The following is a 25,931-nucleotide window of genomic DNA, read 5'->3' on the forward strand; positions in this document are numbered from 1 at the left end:
TCTTAACCCGACACCACACATCTCTGCGGGAACCACGAGACCACGTCATCAAAATTCATCCTTGCCACCTGACGCAGCGGACCATCGACTTATTTATCAAACAGAAATCCTTTGCGCTTCGGACGACACCGATCACACCATTCCAAACCTCCGTTCTAACACGGTGTATAGTGTGTCGGTACGTTCAAAGCTTGTCAATGGGGAGTGGGGAATTTGGTCGCAACCCTCATTATTATTTGCGACGGTCCCGGCAACGCAGGTGGAGTTCACGGATATTGGGGAGAAGTTTTTGAAGGTGGACTGGAAACGAAGTGCACAACGGATTCCTCCACAAATTAAAAATCCTTCCGCTGTAAAATGCGGGCTTGGCACAATTAGTGCATCTCGTGTGAAGGTGCGTGAGATTGGTGGTTCATTACAAAGAACATATGAATTGAATAATTCCTTGAAAACACTCCGGATTGATGCGCTTTCCCCTGCATCTACCTACGCCGTTTCCGTACAGACATACAATGACAACTATGAATGGGGTGTTTGGAGTGAAGAGGAAAAAGTCCGCACAATCCCTGGTATAGATATTGCAGTACAACATATTTCTGAGGATGCCGTTTGGGTTGCATGGAAGCGTAAATCCGATGTATCTAATTTTGTGAATTATGATACGGCCCTTAATGTGGATGTTATTCCTTGTGCATACGAGATTAGCATTGTTGGAGGTGGACACTTTAACTATACGAAGGAGATGGATACCAACACTCTTTTCTTTCGTGGTCTACAACCGGATACTTTGTACAATTTTCAGGTACGGGCGCAGTCCTTTGAGAGCCAAGAGTGGGGACTTTGGTCTACGCAGTCGTTTCGTACAAAGCCTCGACTTCGTGTGACATTTGGAAATGTGGGTGAACATTTTGCGATTGTGGAGTGGCGCCGCCATTTGCCAAGTTCTATTGGGGAACGGGATGTAAACACCGTTGTGGAATCAGAGGATGTAGTACAGCAGTTCCGACTGAAGGTGGAACGTGCGGGCAGCAAGGAGACTTACGTGTATGACTTAAGTCCATACATCAGCAGCTTCCGTCTCAAGTCTCTGCAGCCTTCATCTGAGTACCGTGTATGGCTCTGTGCCAAGGGGTATGAGGGTGTTTGGGGGTTCTGGAACGATGAGGCCATTTTTCGTACATTGCCCAAACTGGAACTGGAAGTGACTGCCATTGGCGAAGATTACGTGACGGTTTCATGGAAACGTGGAAAATGGGTGGGTGAAACGGTGGCTGATACCGATGCGGTTGTACGGGAGGCAGATGGTGCCGTGAGTGGCTATAAAGTGCGGGTGTTAGATATAAATGGAATGGAGGTGGTATCACAGTTCATCGGGTTCCGTGAGACCTCCTGTACTCTCTCGCCACTCAAGCTGTCGAGCGTTTACTCTGTCGAGGTGTCGGCCAAAGATACCTACGACGAGTGGGGTCTTTGGAGTGATGCGAAGCACTTCATGACACTTGAGGCGGTGGATTTGCGTATTATTAGTGTGGGTGAAGTCTTCGTGGAGGTGGAGTGGGGTCGCTGCCGTGAATTATTACGTCGCCGCCGAGCCCGGCATGGCCGTCGTCGACGTCGCAACTCCACTCTATCCTCGGATGAAAATCGCTCCGGCGGAGACGTCGGTATGAATGAGACGGAGGGCATTTATAACGGTGGCAACAATAGCGCCGATGGATCCTCTAAACAGGAGAACGCCAGCGGTATGGAGTTGCCGGACACGGATGCGAGGGCTTCTGCCAACAACAGGACGAATGATCAAGAGGGCCCTTACCAAAATGAAGCACACAACATCGCGGAAAGGAATGACGGTGATGAGGATGGCGAAGAATATGAATTTGACTATGAAGAAGAAGAAGAAGGGGAAGGGGAAGAGGAAGAGGAAGAGGAGGGGGAGGAGTACTACTACTACGAAAAAACACTTCTACATGGTGATGACGGTGTACTAAATTGGCATCTGCGTGTCCAAGGACAGCGGATATTTGGTGGACAGCCTGGGGCAGAGGACTTTGCGGAACTGTGTATTGCTGCGGACGAGCTACAATGTGTCATTGACTCGTTGTTGCCGTATGCCACTTACTCCGTCTCTGTGCGGGGCCAGGACAAGGGAGGTGCATGGGGCCACTGGAGCGAACCACGCAAGTTGGTGACATGTCCTCTTCTCGCCCTCACTGCCGACAGTGTCACGGAGACATTTATTCACGTCACATGGAACAGACCTCCTGCGACACTGACGCTGCCGGAAGGTTTTATTTGTTTCCCACCTGCAAATGACATTCACAATTATCAGGTGCACATTGAACCGCTTGCGACAGAGGTACCGTTTGATGAACAGGATGAGCCCCTTGTGGATGGTGCACGTGTGTATGAGACCTCTCAGCCATCCTTAAGGCTCTGGAATCTTTCCCCTGGTGTACGCTATCGGGTCGTGGTCCGAGAGCAGATGATTAACGCTCAAGGCGAATTTGTGCCCAACGCATGGGGATGCTTTTCTGCTATGCAGGTGGTGGAAACCGTAAATCCAATGAAGGTGGTTCCGATTGAGATAGGGGAGGATTACTGTCTTGTCGGATGGCATCGTGTCCAGCGTCCAGCCGACATCGCGTCCGATATAAGTCTTGTGACGGGTGTGGCGAAGGTCACCGCGTACGAATTGCGTGCGGTACGACTGGACGAGATGGCAAAAAAGGAGTATCAAGGCCCCTTGGCGATGGATGCGGTCGTGCCACTGGAGGCAAATGAGACCTCGTATCATTTGGTCAATATTGTAAGCAACACCATCTACGCCCTGAGCATCCGCGCGCAGATGGAGAGGTATTGGGGTCCATGGAGTGCCGTCACAAAGTTTGTGTCGCAGAGTCGCTTGGAGGTAAAGGTGCGGGCTGTGTATGAGGACACGTTTGTGGTGAGCTGGAGCCGTCCACTGCCGGAGTGGGCGCTGTCACGTGCGGATTACAGGAACCTCAACGGAGAGACAGGGTCCAGGAGAGAGAAGAAAACGGACGCGGATTTTGTCGTGGAGGAAGTCACCGATGAAAAGGAGGCAACAGGGGATGAAAGCATCAACAACAGTAACGACAACAGCAGTAAAGGCAGCAGTTTGTCCGTGGAAAGCAGCAATGATTTTTTTGCCACCGTATTAATTGGGGACTACTCCGTTGATCGGTACGAATTGTACGTGGATGGGATCACATGTGACATGGAACAGTGCCTGACGCTGCCGAAAGAACAGATGTCGGCACGCATCGGGGGACTTAAACACAACCAGATTTATTCCGTGTGCATTCGCTCACAGAGTGCGAAACAACATTGGTCAATGCTGTCGCGGCGCGAGTCATTGCTGACGCTCACACCAATGTGTGTGGATCTGTCACACTACACAGAAACCATGACGTTGATTCGATGGTTTCGTGCCCCGCAGGATATCATGGTGTACGATGCCCTTTTAGAGGGCCGCCGGGCCGAGGAGGAACGGCGGTGCGATGAGCGTGAGCGACAGGATCTCTTTGAGTTGAAGCGACGTGCGCAAGGGATGGAGGAGTCTGTGGAGCGAAAATATTTGAGTGATCATTTGGCGGTGCGGCGGGAACATAATGCCGCGCGTCGCATGGATGCGTTGCATCATCTGCGGATTGAGAACGTTGTGTTGGGGGATGCCGAGGTGACGGGTTATCATTTCAAGTTTATGGGGAAGGTTGGGGGATGCATGCCGTCCATTCCAGGAGTTCAGCGCATGTTGCTGCAACAACGTGGGACACACTCGTCTAGGAGACGGAGACAAGAGAGCGCGAAGAAATCAGCCGGCAGAATGCGTCGGCAACCAAACCAGGAGGAAGCCGCCACCCACACGTTGGGGGACGCCGCTGCAGGGAATGGTGCGGCACCTGCAGTGGCAGAAGACGAATTCCCCTCGAAGGAGGATGCGTCGCTTATCGACGTTCAGTTGGGCTCACATGTCACGAGTGTCGTTGTGAAGGATTTGGAGCCGTACGCTTCGTTTTCGGTGCAGCTGCGTGCCCGCAATGCGGCGGGTGAGTGGTGCCCATGGAGCCAGCGCGAGAGCATCACAACACTGAAGTCCATCGAACTCCACCAGAACCGCTTTGGCGAGCATTACATCAACTTGTACTGGCACCGTCTACCAGCCGCGTTCATGCAGCAAATGGAAGACGATGAGGCGCAGCTGCAGTCTCTGAACGAGGAATTTGGCCACATGTCAGCCAAAGATCTCGAGGACAAGAAGAGGGAGCTGCCGGAGTTGGAGTACAATGCGATTTTGGAGAGGCTCAAGGGATGGTGCGAACTGAAACGTCAGGTGGCAAATGTGCGTTCACAGCTTTCACGTGGTCTTGGAGATGTGATAGTGCATGAAAAAACCCCTGTGAAGGGTTTTCAGTTGCGTATCATTCACGAAAGTGGGAAATTTATGGATTATTACATTGACAATAAAAACAATATTCACCATGACAATGACAGCAACAACCAAGCCAATAATGACAAAACCACTATGGATACGACGGATACTGTTGTCACATCGACCACAACTCCCATGAACTTTACATTTACCGTCACCGGACTGGTGTCGAATACGATGTATATTGCCTTGCTGTGTGCCGACTACGGCGTTGCGTGGGGACCCTGGACGACGCCACTTAAATTCATGACTCAAAATCTTATTCAACTCTCCATTACATACATCTCGGAGGTGTTTGTTGAAATTGAGTGGTATCGTGCGCCAAACAAACGTATTCCACCAGGTGAAGAAAACAACGTACTGACAAGTGATGCTGTATCAAGCGAGGGCCGTGTTTGTCAGGTGCGTATAACGTACGAGGATGAGGAAAATGACGGTAAAATAGTAGAGGAATACCGTACCATGCGCTCTTGTAATATGTTTCGCATTGACAGGTTACGCACCGATACGAAATATACTTTTGCCGTTCGTGAGTGGGATGCGGAAGGGGATTGGGGGCTGTGGTGCGCACCAAAGAAATGTGTAACGTTGCCTGGAATGGAAACAACTGTAAAGGAGCTTGGCGAAGACTGGGCGGAGATTACATGGCGCCGCAAGGAGCGGCGTGTGGACTACGACGATGACATTGATGTGTTACAATATGACTTGGAAAAGCTTTCTTACTATTTGAGAGTTCAGGAATTGCCCGAGAATGACGATGACGATGAGGCACACGCGGTGCCCCTTGAAGAAATGAGAGAGAACACCACGGAATTGATAATCTCCGATGAGGTGGAGAATATTTTTACCTCCAGCCATATGACACACGGTGTATTGCCATTACAAGAACATCCAGCAGAATTTGAAGGTGAGAAGGATGGCCTTCAATGCTTGATTCGTCGATTTGGAAAAGACGTTGTCTCCTTTCGACTGGAGAATTTACGACCAGACCGATTCTATAATGTACAGGTGATGTGTGAAACACCAGAGGATCGTCTGGGTGCGTGGAGCAGTGATCAGTACTTTATCACCATGTCAAAGATTAAAATTTCAACTCAAAACATTGACGAGCAGTATGTGGATCTTGTATGGCAACGTTTACCACCAAGACAGCATCCAAAGCTTAATATGAGTCGTGTGTTTACAGGACATTACATGACCATTGCATATGTATTAGAAGTGAAGGGTGCTGGTGACTTTTACTTGCATGAACAATTACAAGGTCATAACAATACTTCATATCACTTAAAGGGTCTATCTCTGAATACTATATACAGTGCCCGAGTGTACTCCATCAATGATGTGGATATGAAAAGTCTGTGGTCTGAGACGCTGCGTTTTGTGACACTTGACCGAGTTAAGGTGCAGCCATTTGAAATATCAGAGCAGTCTATCATATTGGTTTGGGGGCGTGAGGAGCAACGGCCCTCATGCCCAGAGACTGGTGGAAAATACGATCCTACAATAAGTGTTGGAAGTCGGGAATCGGGTAACTATCTTTTGCGTGTATACCAGGGCTGTGAGTTCTCTCGGTCTTTGTTACTGGAGAAGAACTTTCCCGGTGACGTGCACAAGTTTTCTCTGGCGTCCCTTACACCGAACACACCGTACGTTGTCTCTGTGCGGGCAACAAACCTGCTAGGGGAGTGGGGCTTGTGGTCAGAGGAGCGTTGTGTGTATACAATGAAGCTTATCTGCGCAGAGATTGCGGCTGTTGGGGAAGACTACATTCGATTTCTCTGGAAACGTGAGGAACCGGATGAGTTGCAGATTGGGGATTCATTAAATTCTCCTAAACAACCCAACAAAAGTGGGTATGATGTTTTCACTGAGGAACTGGGCGAGGCGGAGACAATCGCCATGAACGCCGACACAACCGACAATGACGTCATTCCAGAGAGACGCACCAGTGAAGGTGTTGATGGTGCTACGGGCAGTGTTTGTGTGCAGCCACCTACTGAGGCAAATGTGGAGATGTCTGGACAAAAACGCCACTCGATGCGTGGCGTCAACCGGAAAAAGTACCCACTGATGGACCGTCCAGAGCGAAAGGGTGTGGTGTACAACAGTGCAAATACAATTATTGACGTTTATGTTGTGAGTGTGCGACGCGCGGACGAGGCTGAGGACTACACCATTGAAGTGCCTGGTGATGCTACCAGTTTTACCGTTCCATCATTGCGACCGGATACACGTTACTCACTGGCTATTTGCGCCCGCTACGGGAGTGGCCAGTGGGGTATCAGCAGTGCCTATGTCACGAGTGGTACGCTCAACGTACTCAAGGTGGAGTTATCGGGCCTTGGTGAGGATTATTTGACCGCCGCATGGCAACGCTTACCCATCACATACGACACGAGTACGGTAAGTCATGGACGCAAGGAGGACGCCATCTTTTATGAGCTTGCGGTCCACGACTTTACGGATGTTTCTTTTGGTGAGGAGGATGTGGAGGATTTGGCGCCCAGGTTGAGACGTACCGTTTTTGTGCCGGCGAAAGTGTGGTCTTGTACCGTGAAGGAGTTATTTTCCCACCATCGCTACCGTGTGTGTGTTCGACGGTGGTATAAACCGCTTGAGGCATTTATAAACGACGCCCCTTGTGAGTCTCCAAGTACGGATGATGAGCAAATATTGGATGCGATACGTCGTAATCACGGTTTACCTGGTACATGGGGCGAATGTCTCTACGACGTGACTTTGCGTGATATGATGTGCTTCTTGACAGATAGTGCGGAAGACTTCTTTGTTGTGCGGTGGGAGCGGGATCCACGGGCCCCGGCATTGCCAGTCCTTAACCCATTTGTCCAAATGCCTGTACAAGGTTACCACCTACGTATCGATGAGATGCAGTGGGACGGCGTCACCGTTGTCACCAGTGCCGATTCCACTCATATTGATCAATCGCTTGATGCCAACGAAACGAATTACAAGGCGCAGAACTTGAGACCCGACACTTTGTACCGTATTGATGTACGTTGCTGCGTTGACAATGTTTGGGGTCGTTGGAGCCGTAATTTGTTTGTTCGAACGTTACCCAAGCTTGTCATTGATATTGCTAACATTGGTGAAGACTACGCAGCATTTTCATGGCAAAGACCGCGCCGTAGTTCATCTCTTTCTGATGGGACAGAAGTGTTTTGTGGAAATGGTGACAACATTGAAAGATATCACCTTGAGGTGGTGGGAATTGAGCACAGGTTTCATGTAAACAAGAAGTTTAAGGCGGCACGTAACAATTATCGCATCAAGCAACTGGAGGCAAATACCGTCTACTCTGTCAGTGTGCGTTCGTTTGACACACGCTTTGACGGGTGGAGTTTATGGAGTGAGCGTGTTCTCTTTGCCACGCTGAAGCCGATGCATTTAACAGTTGGCACTGTTGCGGAACAGTATGTCATGGTTGAATGGGACCGTGAAGAGCAGACATCTGAGGAATACAGTGAAATTGTGGGAGAAGGGGGAGGCATCGTTCAGCTTGGAAACCCCGAGGTGATCGCGTACCAGTTGTGTGTCTTCTTCACCCAACACACCCCATCTCTTGCTGTGGTTGACAAACAGTTTCCGAAGGATGTGACCCGTTATTGCCTTGGCTCTCTCTCTGCCGATACGCCATATGTGGCTGTTCTGCGTGCATGTAACACCGAGTCACGTTGGGGACTTTGGAGCAAGGAGGGATGCTTCCAAACCCAGCGCATATTGGAACTCTGCGTGATAACGGTGGGTGAAAACTGTGTACGGGTGAAATGGGAGCGTTCCGAGGTTGACTTTCACGAGGATGGACGCGGCGCCGGCACAAGGGCGGAACCCATTATATATCAACTACTGCTGAAGGCCGAAACAGAGACGATTGAGCGATTGATTCAACCCATTGATTGTGGTGTGACGGAGGATGATTTTAAGCTTCCCACCTATTTGTTGGAAGGACTTACTCCAAATACAAACTATCTGATGGCGCTTCAACCGGGTTATGAGGAAAACCGCTGGGGATTATGGACTCCCACCATCAGCTTTAAGACACTGCAACCTATCTCTATTACTCCTACCACCATTGGCTCAAATCGTCTGGTGATTTCGCTTTGCCGAGCCGTCGAGACACCGTCAACGGAGGCGGATATTGTTGCTACAGGGAATGAAGAGCCTGAGCGTACGGCGCCTTCTGGGAGTATTGTATATTACCAGCTGGTGCTTCTTAAGACATACGAACAGCAAATTGCACAGGAAAAGGAGCGTGAAAGTGAACCGAATTTTTTGTCTACTCATGCTACTCTTTTCTCTACGGCAGCCACGCAACGTACTCTTTCCATTTCTGCAGCTGCGGTTGGTGCGGCTAGTGTTGCTGCTGCTGATGCTGCTGCTGCTGCGGTTGAGCCCAATTCTATTGTTGCTGAAGATGCTGGAGAGGTGGACGCCGAAGAGGCCATGTATGCCTCCCCTACAATCCCCGCTGCTTCTGTTGCCGTAGATGCAGAATCCCTTGCGGCGACGACGACGGATGAAAAGCCTGCTTTACCTAAAGGACGTGTGGCCAGCGTGGTGATAGAAGAAGAGCTTCCTGTGCCTGAGGGGTATGACAGGGGAAGTTTATCACGTAGTGCGTTTTTTTGTTCACCAGCGAAGAAGGATAATGTAGTATTGACGCGTGATTTTGAAGTAAACAAGGAAGATCCAACCAACACCATCTGTGAGCTGGAGGAACTGGAAAGCTCCACTCTTTACAAAATCCAAGTCCGTGCGTTGGACGAGAATGGGATGTGGGGTACATGGAAGGAGTTAAATGTGGAGACGGCACCTTTTCCACCGCATTCTGTGGCAATGCACCGCATCAATGCCCAATTCTGTATGCTGCAGTGGGAACCCCCTGACAACCGGTACCTCTACCGTTACGTGGTGGAGCAGGCTTTTGCCCCCTCCGATACACGCGGGAAGACAAAGGGTGGAACGGAGTGGCGTGTTGCTGATACTGTGGAAGACACCTTCTGCCGTGTGCGTTTTACCGTACCGCCTAATAAGATGCGTTGCCGCGTCAAGGCCGCACGGGTGGGTGAGGGCCACGAGTTCAGTGAATTCAGTGAACCGGTGAAACTTTCAAGCGGTACGCCACCGGAGCCGGTGACGCAACTTGCCATCACGGCCATTGCATACAACTTTATGACGGTGGAGTGGGCTCAATCGCGGTCCGAGATCAGCGGCACCTCTCGCCAAGCACGGACATTGACATACCGCATCTATCTTGGCATCCGGGACCATACGCCTATCTTTGTGACGACCGTTTCTCGGGCCACCAGTTATACGCTTGAAGATTTGGAGCCGTCAACGGAGTACACGATTCAAATTGTGGTAGAAAATGCCGATGGCATGAGCTACAACAACCCTATGATTCGTGCGGTGACGAAAAGTGAGCAGGATTCGGCTGTCACACGACATGAACCAGGTGAACCACCTCTGGGCAGCATTGTGGAGTCCATTTCATCCCTGCGGCGTACCCTACTTCCGGAAATCCCTTCTGCTCGTCCAACGTTGGTCCCGCAGCCGCCATCACGCTCTAAGCGTAAGAGGATTAGTGGTAGGAGTACACCCGGGGCGGCGACAGCAACATCGTCGACAGCGGTAACGGGCACTGCAGCTGTGTCAACTAATGAAAGCCGTGGGAATTACAGATCTATGTCTCGCACGGGGTCAGCACCGCGTATTATGGAAATGAATTCAAAGCGAGGAACACGAGATCGACTCCCATCCCTAAAGAGGAAGCGTTGACGGATTCTGTACACGTGGCCATGCGGTATGATTGATGAGGGAGGGAGGATAGCCGAGAGGAGGAGAAGGAATGAAGGTGGTTGACATTTCCCACCAAATACATACCACTTTTTTTAAATTGTTTCTTTAGATTTTTACATTTTGAAAGGCACATCTTTTTGTTTTTGTTTTGCGGGCGTGCCTTTGTGTGTTGTGTGCTGTTCTGTTTACAACGTCTTAGGTTGCCTATTCTTGTTTTGGCACACGATGTATATATAGGTATATATATATATATATATATATATATATATATACCTTCATCTTCTCTTGGTATATATGATAAAACGGCTGTAATGTATGTATGTTATGTATGAATGTATATAGGGCTGGCTACCAGCGTATTGAGAGGCCGTAGTTCATTTGAATAAAGCCAACGATGTACATAAAAAGCGGGAAGAGAGCATTTTTTTTATCCCACTCATCTCTTAGGTATTCACGCAAGAAAGGTAAGAGGTGAATGGATTATCTATTTCTACTACGCTTTATTATTATTATTATTATTATTATTATTTGCTGAAATGAGGGAGATGTTATCATTTTTTTTGTTATTTGCCTTTCCCCCCCTTTTTTTCTTTTTTGTTGCTTGGGTGGATTTTATGCATGCGGCCCCTCGTGTTGTTTCTTTTCTTCTCGGGTGTTGACTCCTGCAAATATGACCGTTTTTTTTTTATTGGTTGTTTTTCTGGGCGTTGCAAGGTATCGTGGGAGGAATCGCAAAGGGAGGAGGAGGAGGAGGTTGGAGATGACACGAAATGAAGCGAACGACAATGTCGATGACGACGAGGATCTTTTTGCGGTGTTTAATACGCCCGAGCCGGCAGGGGATTTACTCGCGGCACCTGCGGCTCTCCGTCAATCGGATTCATTTTTTGGCGGCGGCCGCAGTGTTTCCGTCACGGAAGCGTTGAGCAAGTCTGCCTCATCTCCCTCACTGTCTATCATGCATGTCGTCTGCGCATCCACCCAAGATGGCTGTGAGATGGGCTCAGTCACACGGCAACCACCTGCAGAAAGGGTTCATGCAGCTGCTGTGAGGGAGCCGAATAGCGGTATTAACATTCGGCATTCTACGAAGAGCTGCGAACAGCTTCCACTTGTGCTTGTGGAGTACCCTTATTCTACTTTTATAGAGATGCGCCGTTCTCTTGCCACCGCGGGTACACCCCCATTGCTTACGGTCATTGGTGTCGTCATTCGTAGGACAGATCCAAAGCAAAAGAACGGTAAAGGCGCATACGGCATTATTTCACTGTGGAACATGCGGGGGCCCTTCCCAACTCCACAAGATGAGTTGTCCATCCTAATTGTTGGATCGGCATTTGATGCTCACTACACAAAACTGGCAATTGGTCTCGTACTGGCACTCTCAAGTGTACAGCGGATGGAAGGCCGCAAAGGCACTCTTTCTGGCAACACACAGGCTGAGAATACCACGTTGACTAACAGTAATCGCCCCGGTGCGAACTCTTCCAATGTCTGTAGTACCAATTTGGAGTTATTAAAGGTGGTGAAGGGTGACCAGATACGAGTTCTTGGCTACGCAGTGGATCTCCGTACTTGCGAAGGAACCCAACAGCGATCAGGTGAACGCTGCAATAGAATAGTGAATGGTGCGCTTTCAAAGTTTTGTTCCAACCATGTTGCTAATCTTCGGCGTGTGGCTCGTGGCAAGGCGTCATCACCCTCCACCACAACTCCACAGAAGCCACTGAGGTCTAATCTTTCCTCCACAACTTTTAGGGCTGGTGTCACACGTGTAGATCCTGCGCTAACGAATCCAACAGGTGTTATCGCATCCAAGAAGGCTTTGCAATCAATGGTGCGTCAACAACCAGGGTTTCTAACGGTGAAGGGCTCGTGTGGGCTACCAACGACAACACCCGCCGGTTCTGATGTCGTCTCGGCTGCTGGAGCGTACGCGGGCGTCGTGCCGGGCGGTGCATTGTCTGTGACTGGGATCTGTCGTGATGTGGGACGTGTCTTTCGTTCTCCACAGGCACTTGGCGTGACGGCACGTGGACGTGCTGTCCTTGCCGCGGCTGTGGATCAGGAGGATGCGAAGGAACGCCAAAGGCTGCTTCAACTTGCGCTGAAGCCGAGCGAATTAGGCGCTAAACATCCACGAAATGAAGGCACCTCCACACCGAAGAGCCCAAGGACGACGGTGGCCGAAGATGTAGAGGCGGTTCGTGAGCAGTATGCGCCACTGACGGGCGGGTCTTCTTCTTCCTTTGCGGCCATGCGATTCAATGGGTTTGAGGAGGTGCGTCGCCACCGCCAGGATTATCAACATCACGTCATCACGAAGCGAGCCAATGGCACAACGAGTTCGATTGTTTCTGTTGTTGAGCAGCACCTCCGCGGCGATGGCGTTCTCGCAAAGACAAGAGCTTCAATTGCCCAAGAGGAGACATCACACCAAAAAAACACGGCCTCCGTCTCCAAATCATTGCTCGGCACCGTGGCAGGATCCATTGAGAGTGTGAACGACGGCCTTCGTGCCACGGATGAGCGGCGGAAGTTTGAGCAGCGCATGGAGCGACGACTCATGCAGGAAAAGGCACTTGAGGCACTCGTGGCGGTGACGGAGCAAAAAGTGAAGGGAATTTATTGCCGTCAATGTGAACGTTGGTATCTACGTCGCAATGAACGATGTAAGATGCTGCAACACGTCTTGGAAACAAGAGCGACAATACGACGATTCATTGAGTGTGAACACTGTGGATACAAGACCAGTTTGCTTGGAGACGTGCGTCCATCGAAGATGATTCCGCGATGCCCACGATGTTGCGCCGATGCGATGTGGAAGGCGAGCAACGCGGCACCTGAAATGGCGGCCCCGAGAAAAGATCCACCACCACTTTGAGAAGGAATTTGCGGCACGGGTGTGCTGCGGCGTGAATCGGGTATACCTCGCGTGTCGGGCGCTCTTTTTTTTTTTTTTTTAAATCTTTTTTTTTTTTTTTGTTTATTCTGTACGTGTGTTTGTGTTTGTGTTTTTGTGGGTGTTGCAAGGCACGTGATGGCGTTATCAGACGAGTTTAATTTGACCAGTGCGGAATTCTTTTTCCGGCCTGAGAAATGAGAGGACCACCGACTTTTATCTGACTTGTGAGACCGTCTCTTTGTTATTGCCGTGACACTACTTTTTTTTTTTTCTTTTCTTTCTTTCCTTGTTGTATACATTTCTTTTCCGATGCGTGTTGCGGCGATGGCGGGTAGCTGAACTCACGGTGCGTGTGAAACGTTTTTTTTTTTTTTTTTTTTGTTAGTGCGTGTGTGCGTGTATCTGAGAGAGGGTGAAAGAGCGGGGGGATGCCTGTTTCCACCTCAGATGCGCCGGGTTTGAGGCGCGTGGCTCTAACCAGTGAGGCAGCGCGTCTTATTGATGACATGATCCGCTCAGGGAAATATAAGGAGCTGCTGGACGCCATTAAAGGGTTCCGCAATGGTTTTGTATACGGCGCTCGTATTCGTGCCCCACATGCCCTTGTACTGAACCTTGTGTGGACCAATGCCCCATATCGTGTGATGGCACGTAAAATCTATCAGGTGACAAAGCGGCACAGCATTGCGCTTGGCTGTACAAGCCTAACGTTTTCTCTTTTGCGAGCGTTTCTCCGTAAGCTGCATGGTGGCCCACAAAATTGGCACAGCGCATTGGCCGGGTTTTTTGTTGGTGTTATCTTCTGGGGTGAGCAGAATCCAGTGACGGTGCAGATGAGCATGTACATGCTGTCTCGCATTTTGAGTGCCCTCTTATTTATCCTTGCGGGGAAGTTTGGATGGAAATTTTCACCAGGCGCCTTTCGCATCTACTCGGGTGTGTTGTGGATGATTGTCATGCCACTCTTCCTTTACTACGGGGATGCCATGCAACCGTCGATGCGCTCTTCCATGCGGTACATTTACCAGGACAATGAGAAGTACTCCAGCTGGTACGATCTCCTCTGCGTGAACAGCGACACCTCCTTTTAGAAACCGGTTTTTTTTCTTTTCCACATTTTTTTTTTTTCTCTTTTTGCTGTTTGTTCTTTTTTTTCTCTGTGCGTTGTGGTGACGGTGGCGGGTGCTGATGGATGGATGGATGAATGGGGTGGAGGCGGGGGGACAATATAACGCGAGGGCGCATTTACACCCACACGGACAAACAAAAACAAACAAAAAATAATTTTTTTCCAGTTTGCGCCATTTGGGAGTCTTGTGAATTTGCCGCGGGGGCTGCCGCTGCTGCAGGACCCCTTCTTTTTGTTGTTTTTGTTTTTGTTGTTGTGGGTCTTTCTCTCCGCTGCCAATTCGTAAACTTTTATCCAATTTCTCTCGTTGATTTCACGGTCCGGCTTTTTTTTCCTTCCCCCATTTTCCTCCACTTTCTGATTTATTTATTTATTGTTTTTTTTTGCTTCCGCACGTCGGCAACAGAAGTGTTCAAATAATTCCCCATCGTCCCGCCTCTTCTTTTTGTTTGTTTGTTTGTTCCTCTCACACCTTTTCCCCGTCGTGATACCTCTAAAAAAAGGGGTGGCGGGAGGTTCACTACACAAGCAGGAAACGACGGAAGTGAATATGCGGTACAGCTTTGAGCAGGTTGCGAAGAAAGAGACGGGAGGGCTCTGCCGCGCGGTTGCTGCCGCCAACGCCACACGCAGTGACTTAATGAAGGCGTACATGCAACTTGCCGAGGCTGAGATACGCGCATTGCCTAAGCAGCGAAGGCTTCTTGAGCGACTGTTGGTGCAGTCCGAGGAGGAACGTCGTGCGGCGGCAAATGAACGGCGGCAATTGGCGCTACGTCGCCGTGACGAATTGAAGCGAAAACTGCGGCAGTTTAAAGAAGAGGGGGATGGCGATGGTGCAAGCAGGACTTCATCACAAGATGAATATGCAAGACAATGGGCCGCGGTGTATGGTGGACTTGCGTTGCGACGGGAACAACTTGCCCATGTCTTGTCGTGCCCCTCCACGGCGGTACATGTCACTACATTTACGGATGCGGTAGACTCATTGGCTCCTTTTACATCTGCCGTACATCGTGTCATCACCTTTTTGGAAGATAAAAAAGACATTGAAACCTATACGCTTCCCACCCAGCTTCTGTATACTCAGCTGGAGCGGGTTACTAAAATGCAGCTACAAGTCACCTCCTTGTTGAACCGTGAGCGTCATACGCAGTCTCTCTTACGGGAAAACACTGCGGAATTTTTTAAAGGCCAGGAAAGGCTTTTGGCATGGTGTGTAGAGCAGCAGGAGGCTTTGCATGATTTGAAGGGTCTGAAGGATCTTCGAGAATTTTGTGCCTCATTTATGTCAAATGTGGCGGTGATGGATACGAACTTTCTTGTCCTTCTGGAGCGGAGTGAGCAAATTGCATCGAACAGGGCTGTTCGTGAGGCACTGGTGACGGTGAATCGCACGTGGATGGAACTCGCCATTGCCGTCTACCACACGATACGCCAGGCCATTAGGAGGGAGCACGCCAATTCCGGCGTCGAGGCAGCCTGCAAATGGTGGGTAGATACGTTTGAGCAACGCCTGAGGCGTATTCTTGTTGAGGCACGCGATATCGCAGATCACATGGAGATGCAATCCGAACCGCTGATGCAGACCATTCATAGGCGGAGCATTGAAGTTTTGAGGGATTTGGCTTTGCCCCACACAATTTCACAGCACATATCCGAATTCACAGAGCGTGAGGATTCCGTTGCGCCGCACGAGGAGGCATTGCGTGATGCGCTGGTTATGCGGCTTTCGCTTCTCACCCAGACATTTGTGGGGGATGCGAAGTACGATGGGCAACGCGAATACACGGATCGTTTACGTGAAGTTTCCGATTATTTAGATGCCCAGGCGACGGGCGCTGTTTACACACAACTGCTGGAACGTGTGAAGAAGTTGCGATCGATGGTAGAGGGGCAGTTACGTTTGTTGCCCGCTGGGAAAACTGTCACAGCGGCCGATGCCTAAAAACCGCAAGGAAGGAGGAAGGAATTTTTTGAGAAACAGTGACGAAGAGAAGGTTATTTATGCACATTGCAATTCCTCTTTCCCCTTTCTTTAAAGAATTCCCCTACACATCCAGTACGCGTATACGCATGCATTCATGAAAACAAACAAACAAACAAACAAAAACTAAAAAAAAAAAAAAGAGGAGAAGGGAAGGGGGAACCGATATATTTATATCTTTTATTTATTGGCACCGTTTTATATTCTAAACTGTATTTTTATTTTTATTTCCTTGGCCTGAGAGAGAGAGAGAGGGGAGGCGGAGGAGAAATAAAGGGTGCGACAGGAGTGGAGTGTATGCGTATGAGATGCGTGTGTGTTTCTGAGGGGGGAGTAGCGGGCAGGCGACTGCGCATGGCTCATTCCCTTCCCCCAACCCTTTTTCTCTTTTTCCCTGTCGTGTGTGTATGTTTTTGCACCGCATGAGTCTTTGCTTCCCTCCGTTTCCCACTGTTCATGCGAGCTTCTCCGCGCTGTGAGGGGGGCGTAGCGAGAAGGCGCTCAGCACTTATTGTTTGACTGTTTAGGGCACATATTTGACTCCCACGGACTCGTAAAAACGGGGCGTGAAGGGACGTGAGGGGAAAAAGGGGTGCCGTGTGGGTGAAAAAAAGAAAAATAATTAAAAAAAAAAAAAAAAAATAGGGTCAAGGCACGAAGGGCAGCGGCGCATAGATATATTTATTTATTAATTTATTGGATCGGTCAAAACAACACCAACAACAGACGAACAGGAGGAGGGGCAACAAAACAACAACAACAACAATAATAATAATAACAATAATAATAAGGAGAAGAAGTGTGTTAGATATCGAATTTTTTAGAGGTATTTAGTTTTTTTTTTTTTCTTACCACTGCCGCAGGTATCTCTGCTTTTTTTGTGGCTATGGAGTCGATAGAGACCGTGGAGGTAGTTTCCGAGAACGGTGCACGGTTTCGCTACCACTGCCCAGTGAAACTACTACGGAATATGTCTTTGGATGCGTCCCACTACAGTCCGCAGTTTACCGTTGGGGGGTACACGTGGCGTTTACACTTGCAACGACGCGCTACCGCCGCGAGTGGTGAGGAATTTCTTTCCATTCACCTTCAAAGCTGCACGAACGCAGCAGTAGTGGCACAATTCAAATTGCTTTTACAATGCTACGAGGATCCCCCGTCGTCGAAGGGCCACATCTTTCGCTGCACGTTTAAGAAGTCCGGAAGTGCGTGGGGCATGAATGAGTTTATTCCGATGTGGCGTCTCATTCAACAGGAGAATGGATTTGTTTATGAGGATGAGGGGTCTGGTGCACTTTACTTTGACATTGATGTTCTGCTAAAAATTGTCGACGCCAATGGTCAGAGTTATGGTAACGGAGGCTTTGAGACAAACGTGCTTCCTGGACGCTCAAGCTCACCTCCGGCACAACTCAATTTTCATCAGGACCCAAATCGTGCCCTTTCGCGCATGCGTTCACCCATGGAATACAGAGGTGTTGGCCCGACAAGATCCACGTCTGCCAGGGGCCATTTGATCGTGGCGCCAGAGAACGGTTTCATTGTAGGTGGTGGGCAGGCAGTGGTTCGGGCACCACTTTTATACCCATTTGAGCATCTTGAGGCGCTGACGGATATGACGTTTGACATTCAGGGTGTTCGAATGAAGGCGCATCGGTGTGTTATTGCCGCTCGTATGCGTCCTCTTCTACCAGAGAATGTACTGCCACTGCAACCGGGTTGCGTTGTGACGATTGCAGTGACGGCAGATGTTTTCTCTGCATTCTTGCGGTATGTTTACACGGAGGAATGTCCACAACAAGGGGTCTTACCGCCTGAAGCGCTTCTGGATTTGTATTTATTGTCTTCCGCATGTGAATTCTATGAATTATCGGGAGTCTGCTTGAATTTTGTGCGACCGCTTTTAACGAATGAAAATATTCTTCACATTACACTGACGCGGTATAATGCGGGGGATGAAGTTTTAAACGCCTTGTACCTTCGTGTTCTTTTAGAGAACTACGATTTTCTTATTCAGGATCCGAAGTTTGAGGAAATTCCGGGCCACCTATTCCGTCGTCTTTCGCTCATTCTACGTGACAAGGAGCCGGTCCCTCAGGTGACTATCCCGACGTCAAAGAACACGCTTGGCAGACAGTTGGCATGGCTGGCGGAGTCGGGGGAGTACAGCGACATGGAACTTGTGGTGGGTCCGAAGCACTTGATAGTGAAGGCACACCGCTACATTTTAGCCTCACGCTGCGTTCTTTTCTCTCAAGCCATAAATCCACGATCCTCCGTGGCAGTACCGCCCTTCACCGCCGCGGAGTTTGACTTCTCACAACGATCATGGCAGAAGCTGCTCATTGGGATTTATCGCCATCATCTTGAGTCTTATCGCGATTTCTCTGCTGAAGATGTGGCAATCGTCTTTAAGATGCACAGTGTCTTTGGTATGGATGGGCACCTGAAGCGGGAGGCGGACGAAGCCTTTAATCACCAAAATGCTCTTCGCCTGCTTATATATGCCGTGAAGCACCAGGTGCCAGAGCTTCATGAGCGGGGGATTAGCTACGTGGCAAGCAATTTTAACGCACTCATTCAAAATGACCCACAGGCATGGGAGCTCGTAAGTGAGTTACCGCAGCACGCAGTGCTGGCACTCTTCCGCATGGTGGTAGAGAGCCAGAGGTGACACCAATGGCCAAAAAAAGAAAAAAAAAAAAAGAACAACAACCAGGAGGGAAAAGGAGAGAAAGAGGAAGTGTGTGTTTTTTTTTTTGTGTATGCGTAAAGGTGAAAGTCGAACAATAGGGAGGAGTTGGAGGGAAAACGCATGTAAAATAAGGGCAACAAGGATAACAGGGAACATTGCCGACGCTGCCACTTACGTCTTCATAAGTGTGGAAGCAGGTGGGCCCAAAACAACGGATGAAAGGAGATGGAGGGGGGGGGAGCAAATCAAAGGGGATTTGGAGGCTGAAAGTAGGAGAGAAAAGGTGCTTCTGAGATTTTGAATGGCTTTATGCATTTCACACGTAGCGACAATTTTTTTTTCCCTGCGTGATTGGCTCCAATACACACGATAAATCCGCTTCATGAAAAATGTTGATTGCCCGGGACCGCACGTCGTACTCTTTTTTTTTTTTCTCTTTTTTTTTTTTTTTGCTCTGCTAGATGTAGCGTGTCTCTTTCTTTTGAGCATCATGTTTTGCGGCGACACTTGTCCTTTTCTTTTTACTTCTTATTTTATTTTTATGGATCCTCCAATTTAACACGGCGGCTCCTAATTATTTTTGTTTATGCGCTTTTTTACGGCGGCAACCACTGTAAAAAGAACAACAACAACACATGCACACATACATGCGTTTCCTTTCCATCTCTCTCTTTGCTTCATTGTATGAATTTATTTGGCTCGCTCATTTTACATGTATGACCGTGTGCAAAAACATTTAGTTGCGCAGACGTCTATAGCCATGCATTTAAATATACACATGTTTGCTTTTGCTCATTAGGCTTTGCGCCAGTGTGTGTGTGTGTGCAGCCGTGATGATGATAACGATGACTGGCCGCGTGCTGCTGGTGTGTGCCCTCTGCGTGCTGTGGTGCGGTGCCGGCGGTGGCTACGCGTTGTTTTTCAACGATGAGGTACATGCATATTATTATGGGGCAAACGGCACGTACTGTAAAGCCTTTCCCACAATTTTTTCTTTTTGCAGTAAAACAACTGAGGTGACGTCTCAACAAAATGCAGCGGAGGTTCTGTCACAGGGGGAAATGCCGAGTCGGGAGAGGAGGAGAGTGCTCAATCAATTGCTGGTCTGGGAGGGGAAGGAAGTGGTGAAGCGAGTGGCGAGGGTTCTGCTGGGAGGCTGGCCCACGGTTCGGAGGGAAGTGGCTCGGGTCGATCGAAAGAAGATGAAGGTAAAGCAGAAGAATTAAACCAGCCGGGAGGAGCACCTCCGTCACCACCAGCAACTCCACCAGCACCAACAGGGCCGATAAATTTGCCGAAGTCAGCGGAACCCGGTGAACCAGCGACCTCCGGTGTGACAACAGAACCACAATCAGCGCAGCAGCTGCAGTCACAGTTGCCGGCGGCAGGAAACCAAGGCGTTACAGGCGACGGTTCGCCAGAGCCAGGAACGGCAGCCGCATCAGATGCCACGCGGAGCACACCAGCAGGGGGTGACGCTGAGCCAACATCCCCATCCCCAGGCGGGCAGTTTGCTGCCAGCGGTCCGGGTGAAAACTCCGCAGCGGAGGGGACTCCCAACGGCACCCCGCCGTCTGCTGCCGCGGTGGCGCACGGAGACAATACCAACACCACCGACACGGCCACCAGCGAGGGAAATCCTACGGCGGCAGGCATGCTGGCTCCAATTTCCTCTGTGCCCACAACGAAGGCGCTGGAGAGCAGCGTCGGAAATGATGCCTGCTTCCATGACACCCGTCTGCATGCCCCGCTGCTGCTCGCTCTGGCTGCGCTTGCGTACACCACTCCGGGCTGAGAATTCTGTGTGGGCTGTGCGTGCCAGCACTCAGCCGCGGGGACTTGTGCGCGTCTATTGTTTTACTAAGTAATAAATACGAAAAAAATGATGATTGTGTTTTACTGTTTTTATTTGCATTCGCTGCCCTGCTGTGTGCTCCTTGCCGCTCCCCGCATCCGTCACGTTGAGCGCATCCCAGACAGACTCATATGCATGGCACGCACACAACTGTTTGCGTGGAGCCACATTTGAGGATGGGTGCGTGCGCGCTGGAGCCATACTGTGCAGCCCTTTGTTTTGCGTGTTTTTATTTTTTTACTTCATTGCTGTTCTTTTACCTGTGTTTTGTTTCTAATTGTGTTTTTGTGTGTTTTTCTGTTTACTTGCTGCGGGGCGTTGTGTGTTTTTGCCCTTCCACTGCTTTCAACTGCCTCACGGTGCGTGTGCGCTGCCGCTGCTGGGCTGCTGCCATTTGTGGCTGTGCGGTGGCTGTGCGTGGTGTAGCGGCCGTGTCTATACTTTTGCTTCCGCTCTGCGTTGACGGGGAGTTAGTTTGTGCTTAAAGCTACACGCAAGTGACAGGAGTGATGGCGATGATGATGACTGGCCGTGTGCTGCTGGTGTGTGCCCTCTGCGTGCTGTGGTGCGGTGCCGGCGGTGGCTACGCGTGGGATCTTTCGGATAATGAAACGTTGCATGAAAAACATTATGGAGCAAACGGTACGTACTGCAGGCTCAACAGCAACTACTCTTTTTGCGAAGAAAAAAGAAATGCAAGTAAACGAGAACAAGCTGCCTCACAGGCGGGTGATGGCGCTCAGAGAGACAATGACAGTGATCAATCGAGTGCCGGTGGTTCCTCTGGGGGGCAGGAACAAACCTCGGAGAAAAATGTTTCTGATCGATCGGGAGGAGCCACAGGTACACAACTACAAAAGCCGGGAGAGGGAGGAACAGAAACACCAACACCAACAGTCACCGCTGCTCATTCTGCTGATGGTCAGGGCAACAGTTCGGAGGAAAGTCATTTGGGTCAACCGGAAGGAACTGCAGGCGAAGGTACACAGGCATCACAAAAGCCGGGAGAGGGAGGAACAGAAACACCAACACCAGCAACAGTCACCGCCGCTCAAACAAGTGCCACGAGGACGCCTGACGACAGTGACAGCAGCACCGCGGCCTCTCACACCACCTCCCCTCTTTTTCTTTTTCTTCTTGCGTGTGCAGCAGCTGCTGCGGTGGTGGCCGCGTGAGAGTGAGGGAGAGAGAGCCGTGCACCGCCCGCACACAAACTCGTCCTTCTCTCACTGTGTGTGTGTCCCCTTGCATGGAATCTCGCCCTCACCTCAGCCTAATAAGCACACACATAATTCGTTCACGTATTTGTGAATGCACACCCATGCAGGCCCGTTGGTTCTCTCTTTTGTACCACACGCACCGCTGCCGTCCTGCCTGGCTGCATGGGCGGAGCACCGTAACAGTTTTTTTTTTTTACTTTTCATTGCTTTGAGTGGGCGACCTCTCTCTCTTCCTGTGTGTGTGTTTTGCTTTACGGGAGCAATGAGAGAGTGTGTGTGCTGGTCGTCCCACGCTTCGGCTTCTTGTTTTGTTTTTTGTTTTGTTTTCTTTTCTTCTTTGAGTCTCTGCTCGTGTTGTGGTTGAGTGCACCCATTCCACCCTTTTATCAGTGGCTTGCATTGACTGCGGGCGTTTAAATCTCCTCTTTGTGTTCTCATACCGTTTCTTTCTTTTTGTAGAGGTGTCAGCCTCTTGCATCCTCGTCAGGCCATTACGTTTTTTCTTCCACATACGCCATGCGTCGGTTGATCCACGTTGCCCCGCGGCCTGCAGTGCTGCTGCTGCTGCTGCTTGTGATGATGCCTGCGATGTGAATTGCCGGCGGGTGTCCTGCTCTCATCCTGACGTATCCCTGTTTCCTTGACGATGCGGTGCGTGCCGGCGGCGTGTGGGCGTCCCCGGATGTGGTGGGAGACGTGCCTCTCGGAGCGCAGGATGCGTTGCAGGTGTGCAGCGTCGTTTGGAGGGGCCGATGGGTGCCCGTCCGCATCAAGGCGCCAACAACGCACCCGTGTGGCAGCAGGAGGCACTGCGGCTTCTCCTGGTGTTGCACAGCGAATGCATTGGACGGCGCGTTTGTCTGCAAGAATGGTGCTCTGTCGTCTGCGCACGGGAACGCTGTTGCCGAGGAGGTTGTCCCTGCTGCTGTCAAACTGCATGCGGATCGTCTGCTCGTCTAGCCACTGGAGCGTCCGTTGGTTGTGCCGTCACTCGCCACTGGCAGTGTTTGCAGTCGGTTCACTGTGCCTGCTGAGCATCGTTCCGCTGGTGCTGCCAATTCTGACATGGTGCAGTGCGTGGCTGCTGCGCCGGGTGGTGTGTGGGCACTGCCGTGCGCCACGCTGGAGGATGGCCGTCCCGTCGCTGGCGCCATGAACATTGCCCGGCCGTCTTGTTTCACGGACGCCTCGCCACCCGCATCGCCGCGCACCCGATGGCCCATGCTGTCGGGTTTGCCTGCCCGCACATGGCAGGCCGCGGCATGGTGAGGAATGCTGCCTGTGTGCGTGGCGGGGCGCTGTCGGTGGTGGTGCACTCGACGACTGCCGCGATGGCAGCGAGGGAGCACCACGACTGCGACGACGTTGATGGCGTGGAGCAGCAGGATGACGATGGGGACGGGAGGACGCTGGAGTCGCACCGGTCGTGGCGCCACGCGAGGGATGAGTGGATGGCGGCGATTGGGGGTGCCGGCGACTGCGCGGAGCTGACGCTGGCCGCATTGGCTGCCCAGGGCTGCATGAGGGTGAGCAGGGGGATGACGGAGCCGATGCGTTGGTGCGGGAATTCGTGCTGTGCGCTGCAGCAGCAGAGGAATTGCTCTGCACTGAACATGAGTGAATATCCCCACATGCTGTGCGAATTGGGCGTTCCCGTCAAATGCTGCGCGTCGGATCTGTATTCCATTGGCTGGTGTTTGGGAGTGTCCATAAAATGCCCGCAGAACGCCCGATGGACAGCTGCCTCATCATTGATCCCGCACTGGATGTGAGGGATGCTGACGCTGTTATTTGGCGGGGAGAATGTTTGTTTGCGATGCCCGGGGATAGGCCCTCTTCGTGGTGTCCGGACACGCTTCCCACGAACACGACGCATGCGAGGGACCCGGAGGAGACGTATCTGAGTGCTGCCATGCATGCGGCATTGGGGTGCCTTGTCATGCAGGTGCGTCTTAGAGTGGTCGAAAAGGGCGGCGTTCGTTGGGTCCCATGCACGGACAGGGCGACGATTGCGTGGGCCACTCGACCGCACGGTGAGGGAAGCGTTGCTTGCCGTGGCCACGCGCAGGTGTGCACGATATCCGCCGCGGCCGGCAGTCTCCTTCCGGTGGTTTCGTGGGACGGCGAGGAGGGAGGGTGTGGAGCAGGACGGTCCCACCGGCAATTACTGGACAAGGATTGCGAGGGGGCATCCGTCCCCGTTGCGGAGAGCATTGATCCCGGCCGCGGCACCCCACCGAAGGATGTCGACTTGGCCGCACCCCAGAAGAATCCGTCGCCCGAGGAGAGGCAGTCGCCCCAGATGCTCCGACAGGCGACGGGGTGATCTCGCCCAGCGACACCGCGGGTGCGCCGCAGGAGGCTTTGAGGAAGGGCGATCTTCCGTGCAACGACGATGTCGCCGCCGATGGTGTGACGTCTGTTATGGGACAACCAGCAGGAGATGAGGCCGCTAGCGACAGGGCCGGTGGCGGTGCCACAACCACGGGACCCAAGGGCCCTGATGCCGCCGATGCCGCGCAGGGCGCCGTGGACCCTCCGCGGAGCGATGATGATGCGGCGGTGGGGCGCGGGGATTGGGAGGCAGACCTGACGGACGCCCCGCCTCCGATCCACGGCAATGACGCTGCTTCTTCTGCTTGCCGCTGCTGCCGCCGTGGCACCACTCTGTTGAGCGGCGGCATGGGTTCCGTTGCACGGCGAGGCGACTGTGGTTGCTTCCTGCGTGGCCCGCACTCAGCAGTGGATGCAAGAGAGAAAAACCCATGCCAATTGATATGCCTTTCTCTCTATATATACTTTCTGTTTGTCTGTACACTTTATGCCAGTAACATGCTCTATAGACTCTGCCTCTCCTGTGTTGGCTGCCGATGTCGAGGCATCACGCACCTTTTTTATTTTTGATGGTTTACGAGTACCAGTATGTTTGACTTCTTCTGAGGAATGCCGTGAGGGCGTTTGTGTGCGTGTGCGAGGGCCCCGTGTGGGCTGTGATTTCCCATTATTATTTATTTATTTGCCTTGGCTTTGTGTAATGATCCTTTGCTTCTCCTATTGTGTGTGTTGTGGGATGGACGGTAAATGAAGTGTGTGGACGAGCCGAAGAATAGGTGCTTGTGACCAGGATGCTTGCGACGAGGGCTGGCTGCCTAAATTAATATATATTCTGATAAAACGAAGACATTTCTGTGCGGTATTTTTTCTCTGTCTTGTGGTCGATTGGATGACCGCGATGGACGCAATCAGGGTGCCGACGGCGGTAGCACAAAATTATTTATTATTAATTTTGCCTTTAAAGCCAACTCCCTTTTGATTTCCCACCACGCGGCGGTGTATTGTGGCTGGAGGACTCCGAAGTCTGCCACTTCGTAAGTCTGTATTTACATACCCCATCCGAATAGAGTGAGCGGCCCACAATTGTGGCTAACGGATGATATATGTATACATATATACACTTACCTGGTGTTAAACGTTGAGGGTATGGTGAATCCACTCTTATTCCATTCATCCTTTCTTATTCCTATCTGGTTTGGTTTGTATTATTGATAAACTCAGGATCCGGCCAGCGGCCCAGAGGATTATTCTCCTGTAACTTCTTTTTTGATTATTTATGAATTCTTTTGTTTTTCCTTTACACATTTCTGTATGTTAAATAGTTTTTGTTTGTATATTTGTATCCACCCTTCGCCTTTTGTTTTAATTTTTTTATGGTTGATTTATTTGTTATTATTTTTTGTTTGTGTTTTGTGGGAGTTGGAGGCTGTTATTATTCGATTCGTTTAGTTTTTGACGCTGGTGAGTGTGTGTAACGAAGATACAAATGGAGAAGAGAGCTCCGCTTGAAAAGGTTTGTGTCGCGGATACGGTGAT

The 25,931-nt window shown here is 50.8% G+C and overlaps 6 protein-coding genes and 1 pseudogene across 6 annotated transcripts, besides 32 other annotated features; all 7 read left to right on the top strand.

Annotated features, from left to right (window-relative positions):
- Positions 1-2,794: a sequence feature (heterozygous, Esmeraldo-like haplotype).
- Positions 1-10,249, top strand: Tc00.1047053508613.10 (hypothetical protein, conserved; the record flags this gene model as incomplete). Its single annotated transcript, XM_806601.1, has 1 exon — positions 1-10,249. A coding segment is annotated over one exon (10,249 nt), but the record flags the coding sequence as incomplete, so codon positions are not given.
- Positions 1,886-1,929: a sequence feature (GA-rich).
- Positions 2,795-3,305: a sequence feature (areas merged during assembly that could not be assigned to a particular haplotype. This can correspond to areas where the two haplotypes were merged or to regions with more than two copies in the genome that were merged during assembly.).
- Positions 3,306-5,195: a sequence feature (haploid, non-Esmeraldo-like haplotype).
- Positions 5,196-13,215: a sequence feature (heterozygous, Esmeraldo-like haplotype).
- Positions 8,802-8,891: a microsatellite.
- Positions 10,496-10,542: a microsatellite.
- Positions 10,771-10,799: a microsatellite.
- On the top strand, positions 10,941-13,154 carry Tc00.1047053508613.20 (hypothetical protein, conserved; the record flags this gene model as incomplete). The annotated part of the gene is made up of 1 exon (XM_806602.1): positions 10,941-13,154. One exon carries the CDS (start codon positions 10,941-10,943, stop codon positions 13,152-13,154), a length of 2,214 nt encoding a protein of 737 aa, XP_811695.1.
- Positions 13,216-13,397: a sequence feature (areas merged during assembly that could not be assigned to a particular haplotype. This can correspond to areas where the two haplotypes were merged or to regions with more than two copies in the genome that were merged during assembly.).
- Positions 13,219-13,258: a microsatellite.
- Positions 13,398-13,597: a sequence feature (areas merged during assembly that could not be assigned to a particular haplotype. This can correspond to areas where the two haplotypes were merged or to regions with more than two copies in the genome that were merged during assembly.).
- Positions 13,435-13,482: a sequence feature (T-rich).
- Positions 13,536-13,555: a microsatellite.
- Positions 13,598-15,156: a sequence feature (heterozygous, Esmeraldo-like haplotype).
- On the top strand, positions 13,604-14,266 carry Tc00.1047053508613.30 (peroxisomal membrane protein 4, putative; the record flags this gene model as incomplete). Its single annotated transcript, XM_806603.1, has 1 exon — positions 13,604-14,266. The coding sequence occupies one exon, from the start codon at positions 13,604-13,606 to the stop codon at positions 14,264-14,266; it is 663 nt and encodes a 220-aa protein (XP_811696.1).
- Positions 14,274-14,330: a sequence feature (T-rich).
- On the top strand, positions 14,855-16,252 carry Tc00.1047053508613.50 (hypothetical protein, conserved; the record flags this gene model as incomplete). Its single annotated transcript, XM_806604.1, has 1 exon — positions 14,855-16,252. One exon carries the CDS (start codon positions 14,855-14,857, stop codon positions 16,250-16,252), a length of 1,398 nt encoding a protein of 465 aa, XP_811697.1.
- Positions 15,157-15,395: a sequence feature (areas merged during assembly that could not be assigned to a particular haplotype. This can correspond to areas where the two haplotypes were merged or to regions with more than two copies in the genome that were merged during assembly.).
- Positions 15,396-19,610: a sequence feature (heterozygous, Esmeraldo-like haplotype).
- Positions 16,393-16,415: a microsatellite.
- Positions 16,898-16,933: a microsatellite.
- Positions 16,967-16,989: a sequence feature (AT_rich).
- Positions 17,041-17,081: a microsatellite.
- Tc00.1047053508613.60 (hypothetical protein, conserved) lies at positions 17,178-18,965 on the top strand (the record flags this gene model as incomplete). The annotated part of the gene is made up of 1 exon (XM_806605.1): positions 17,178-18,965. The coding sequence occupies one exon, from the start codon at positions 17,178-17,180 to the stop codon at positions 18,963-18,965; it is 1,788 nt and encodes a 595-aa protein (XP_811698.1).
- Positions 19,408-19,437: a microsatellite.
- Positions 19,611-19,816: a sequence feature (areas not merged during assembly with more than two copies in the genome that could not be assigned to a particular haplotype).
- Positions 19,817-20,561: a sequence feature (heterozygous, non-Esmeraldo-like haplotype).
- Positions 20,562-25,076: a sequence feature (areas not merged during assembly with more than two copies in the genome that could not be assigned to a particular haplotype).
- Positions 21,055-21,144: a sequence feature (T-rich).
- On the top strand, positions 21,351-22,016 carry Tc00.1047053508613.74 (mucin-associated surface protein (MASP), putative; the record flags this gene model as incomplete). Its single annotated transcript, XM_806606.1, has 1 exon — positions 21,351-22,016. The coding sequence occupies one exon, from the start codon at positions 21,351-21,353 to the stop codon at positions 22,014-22,016; it is 666 nt and encodes a 221-aa protein (XP_811699.1).
- Positions 22,708-23,820, top strand: Tc00.1047053508613.100 (annotated as a pseudogene).
- Positions 25,077-25,544: a sequence feature (heterozygous, Esmeraldo-like haplotype).
- Positions 25,170-25,644: a mobile genetic element.
- Positions 25,328-25,349: a sequence feature (AT_rich).
- Positions 25,545-25,663: a sequence feature (areas merged during assembly that could not be assigned to a particular haplotype. This can correspond to areas where the two haplotypes were merged or to regions with more than two copies in the genome that were merged during assembly.).
- Positions 25,664-25,931: a sequence feature (heterozygous, Esmeraldo-like haplotype).
- Positions 25,717-25,807: a sequence feature (T-rich).

Source organism: Trypanosoma cruzi, genomic scaffold (genome assembly GCF_000209065.1).
Source record: "Trypanosoma cruzi strain CL Brener 1047053516961 genomic scaffold, whole genome shotgun sequence".
Classification (NCBI taxonomy): domain Eukaryota; phylum Euglenozoa; class Kinetoplastea; order Trypanosomatida; family Trypanosomatidae; genus Trypanosoma; species Trypanosoma cruzi.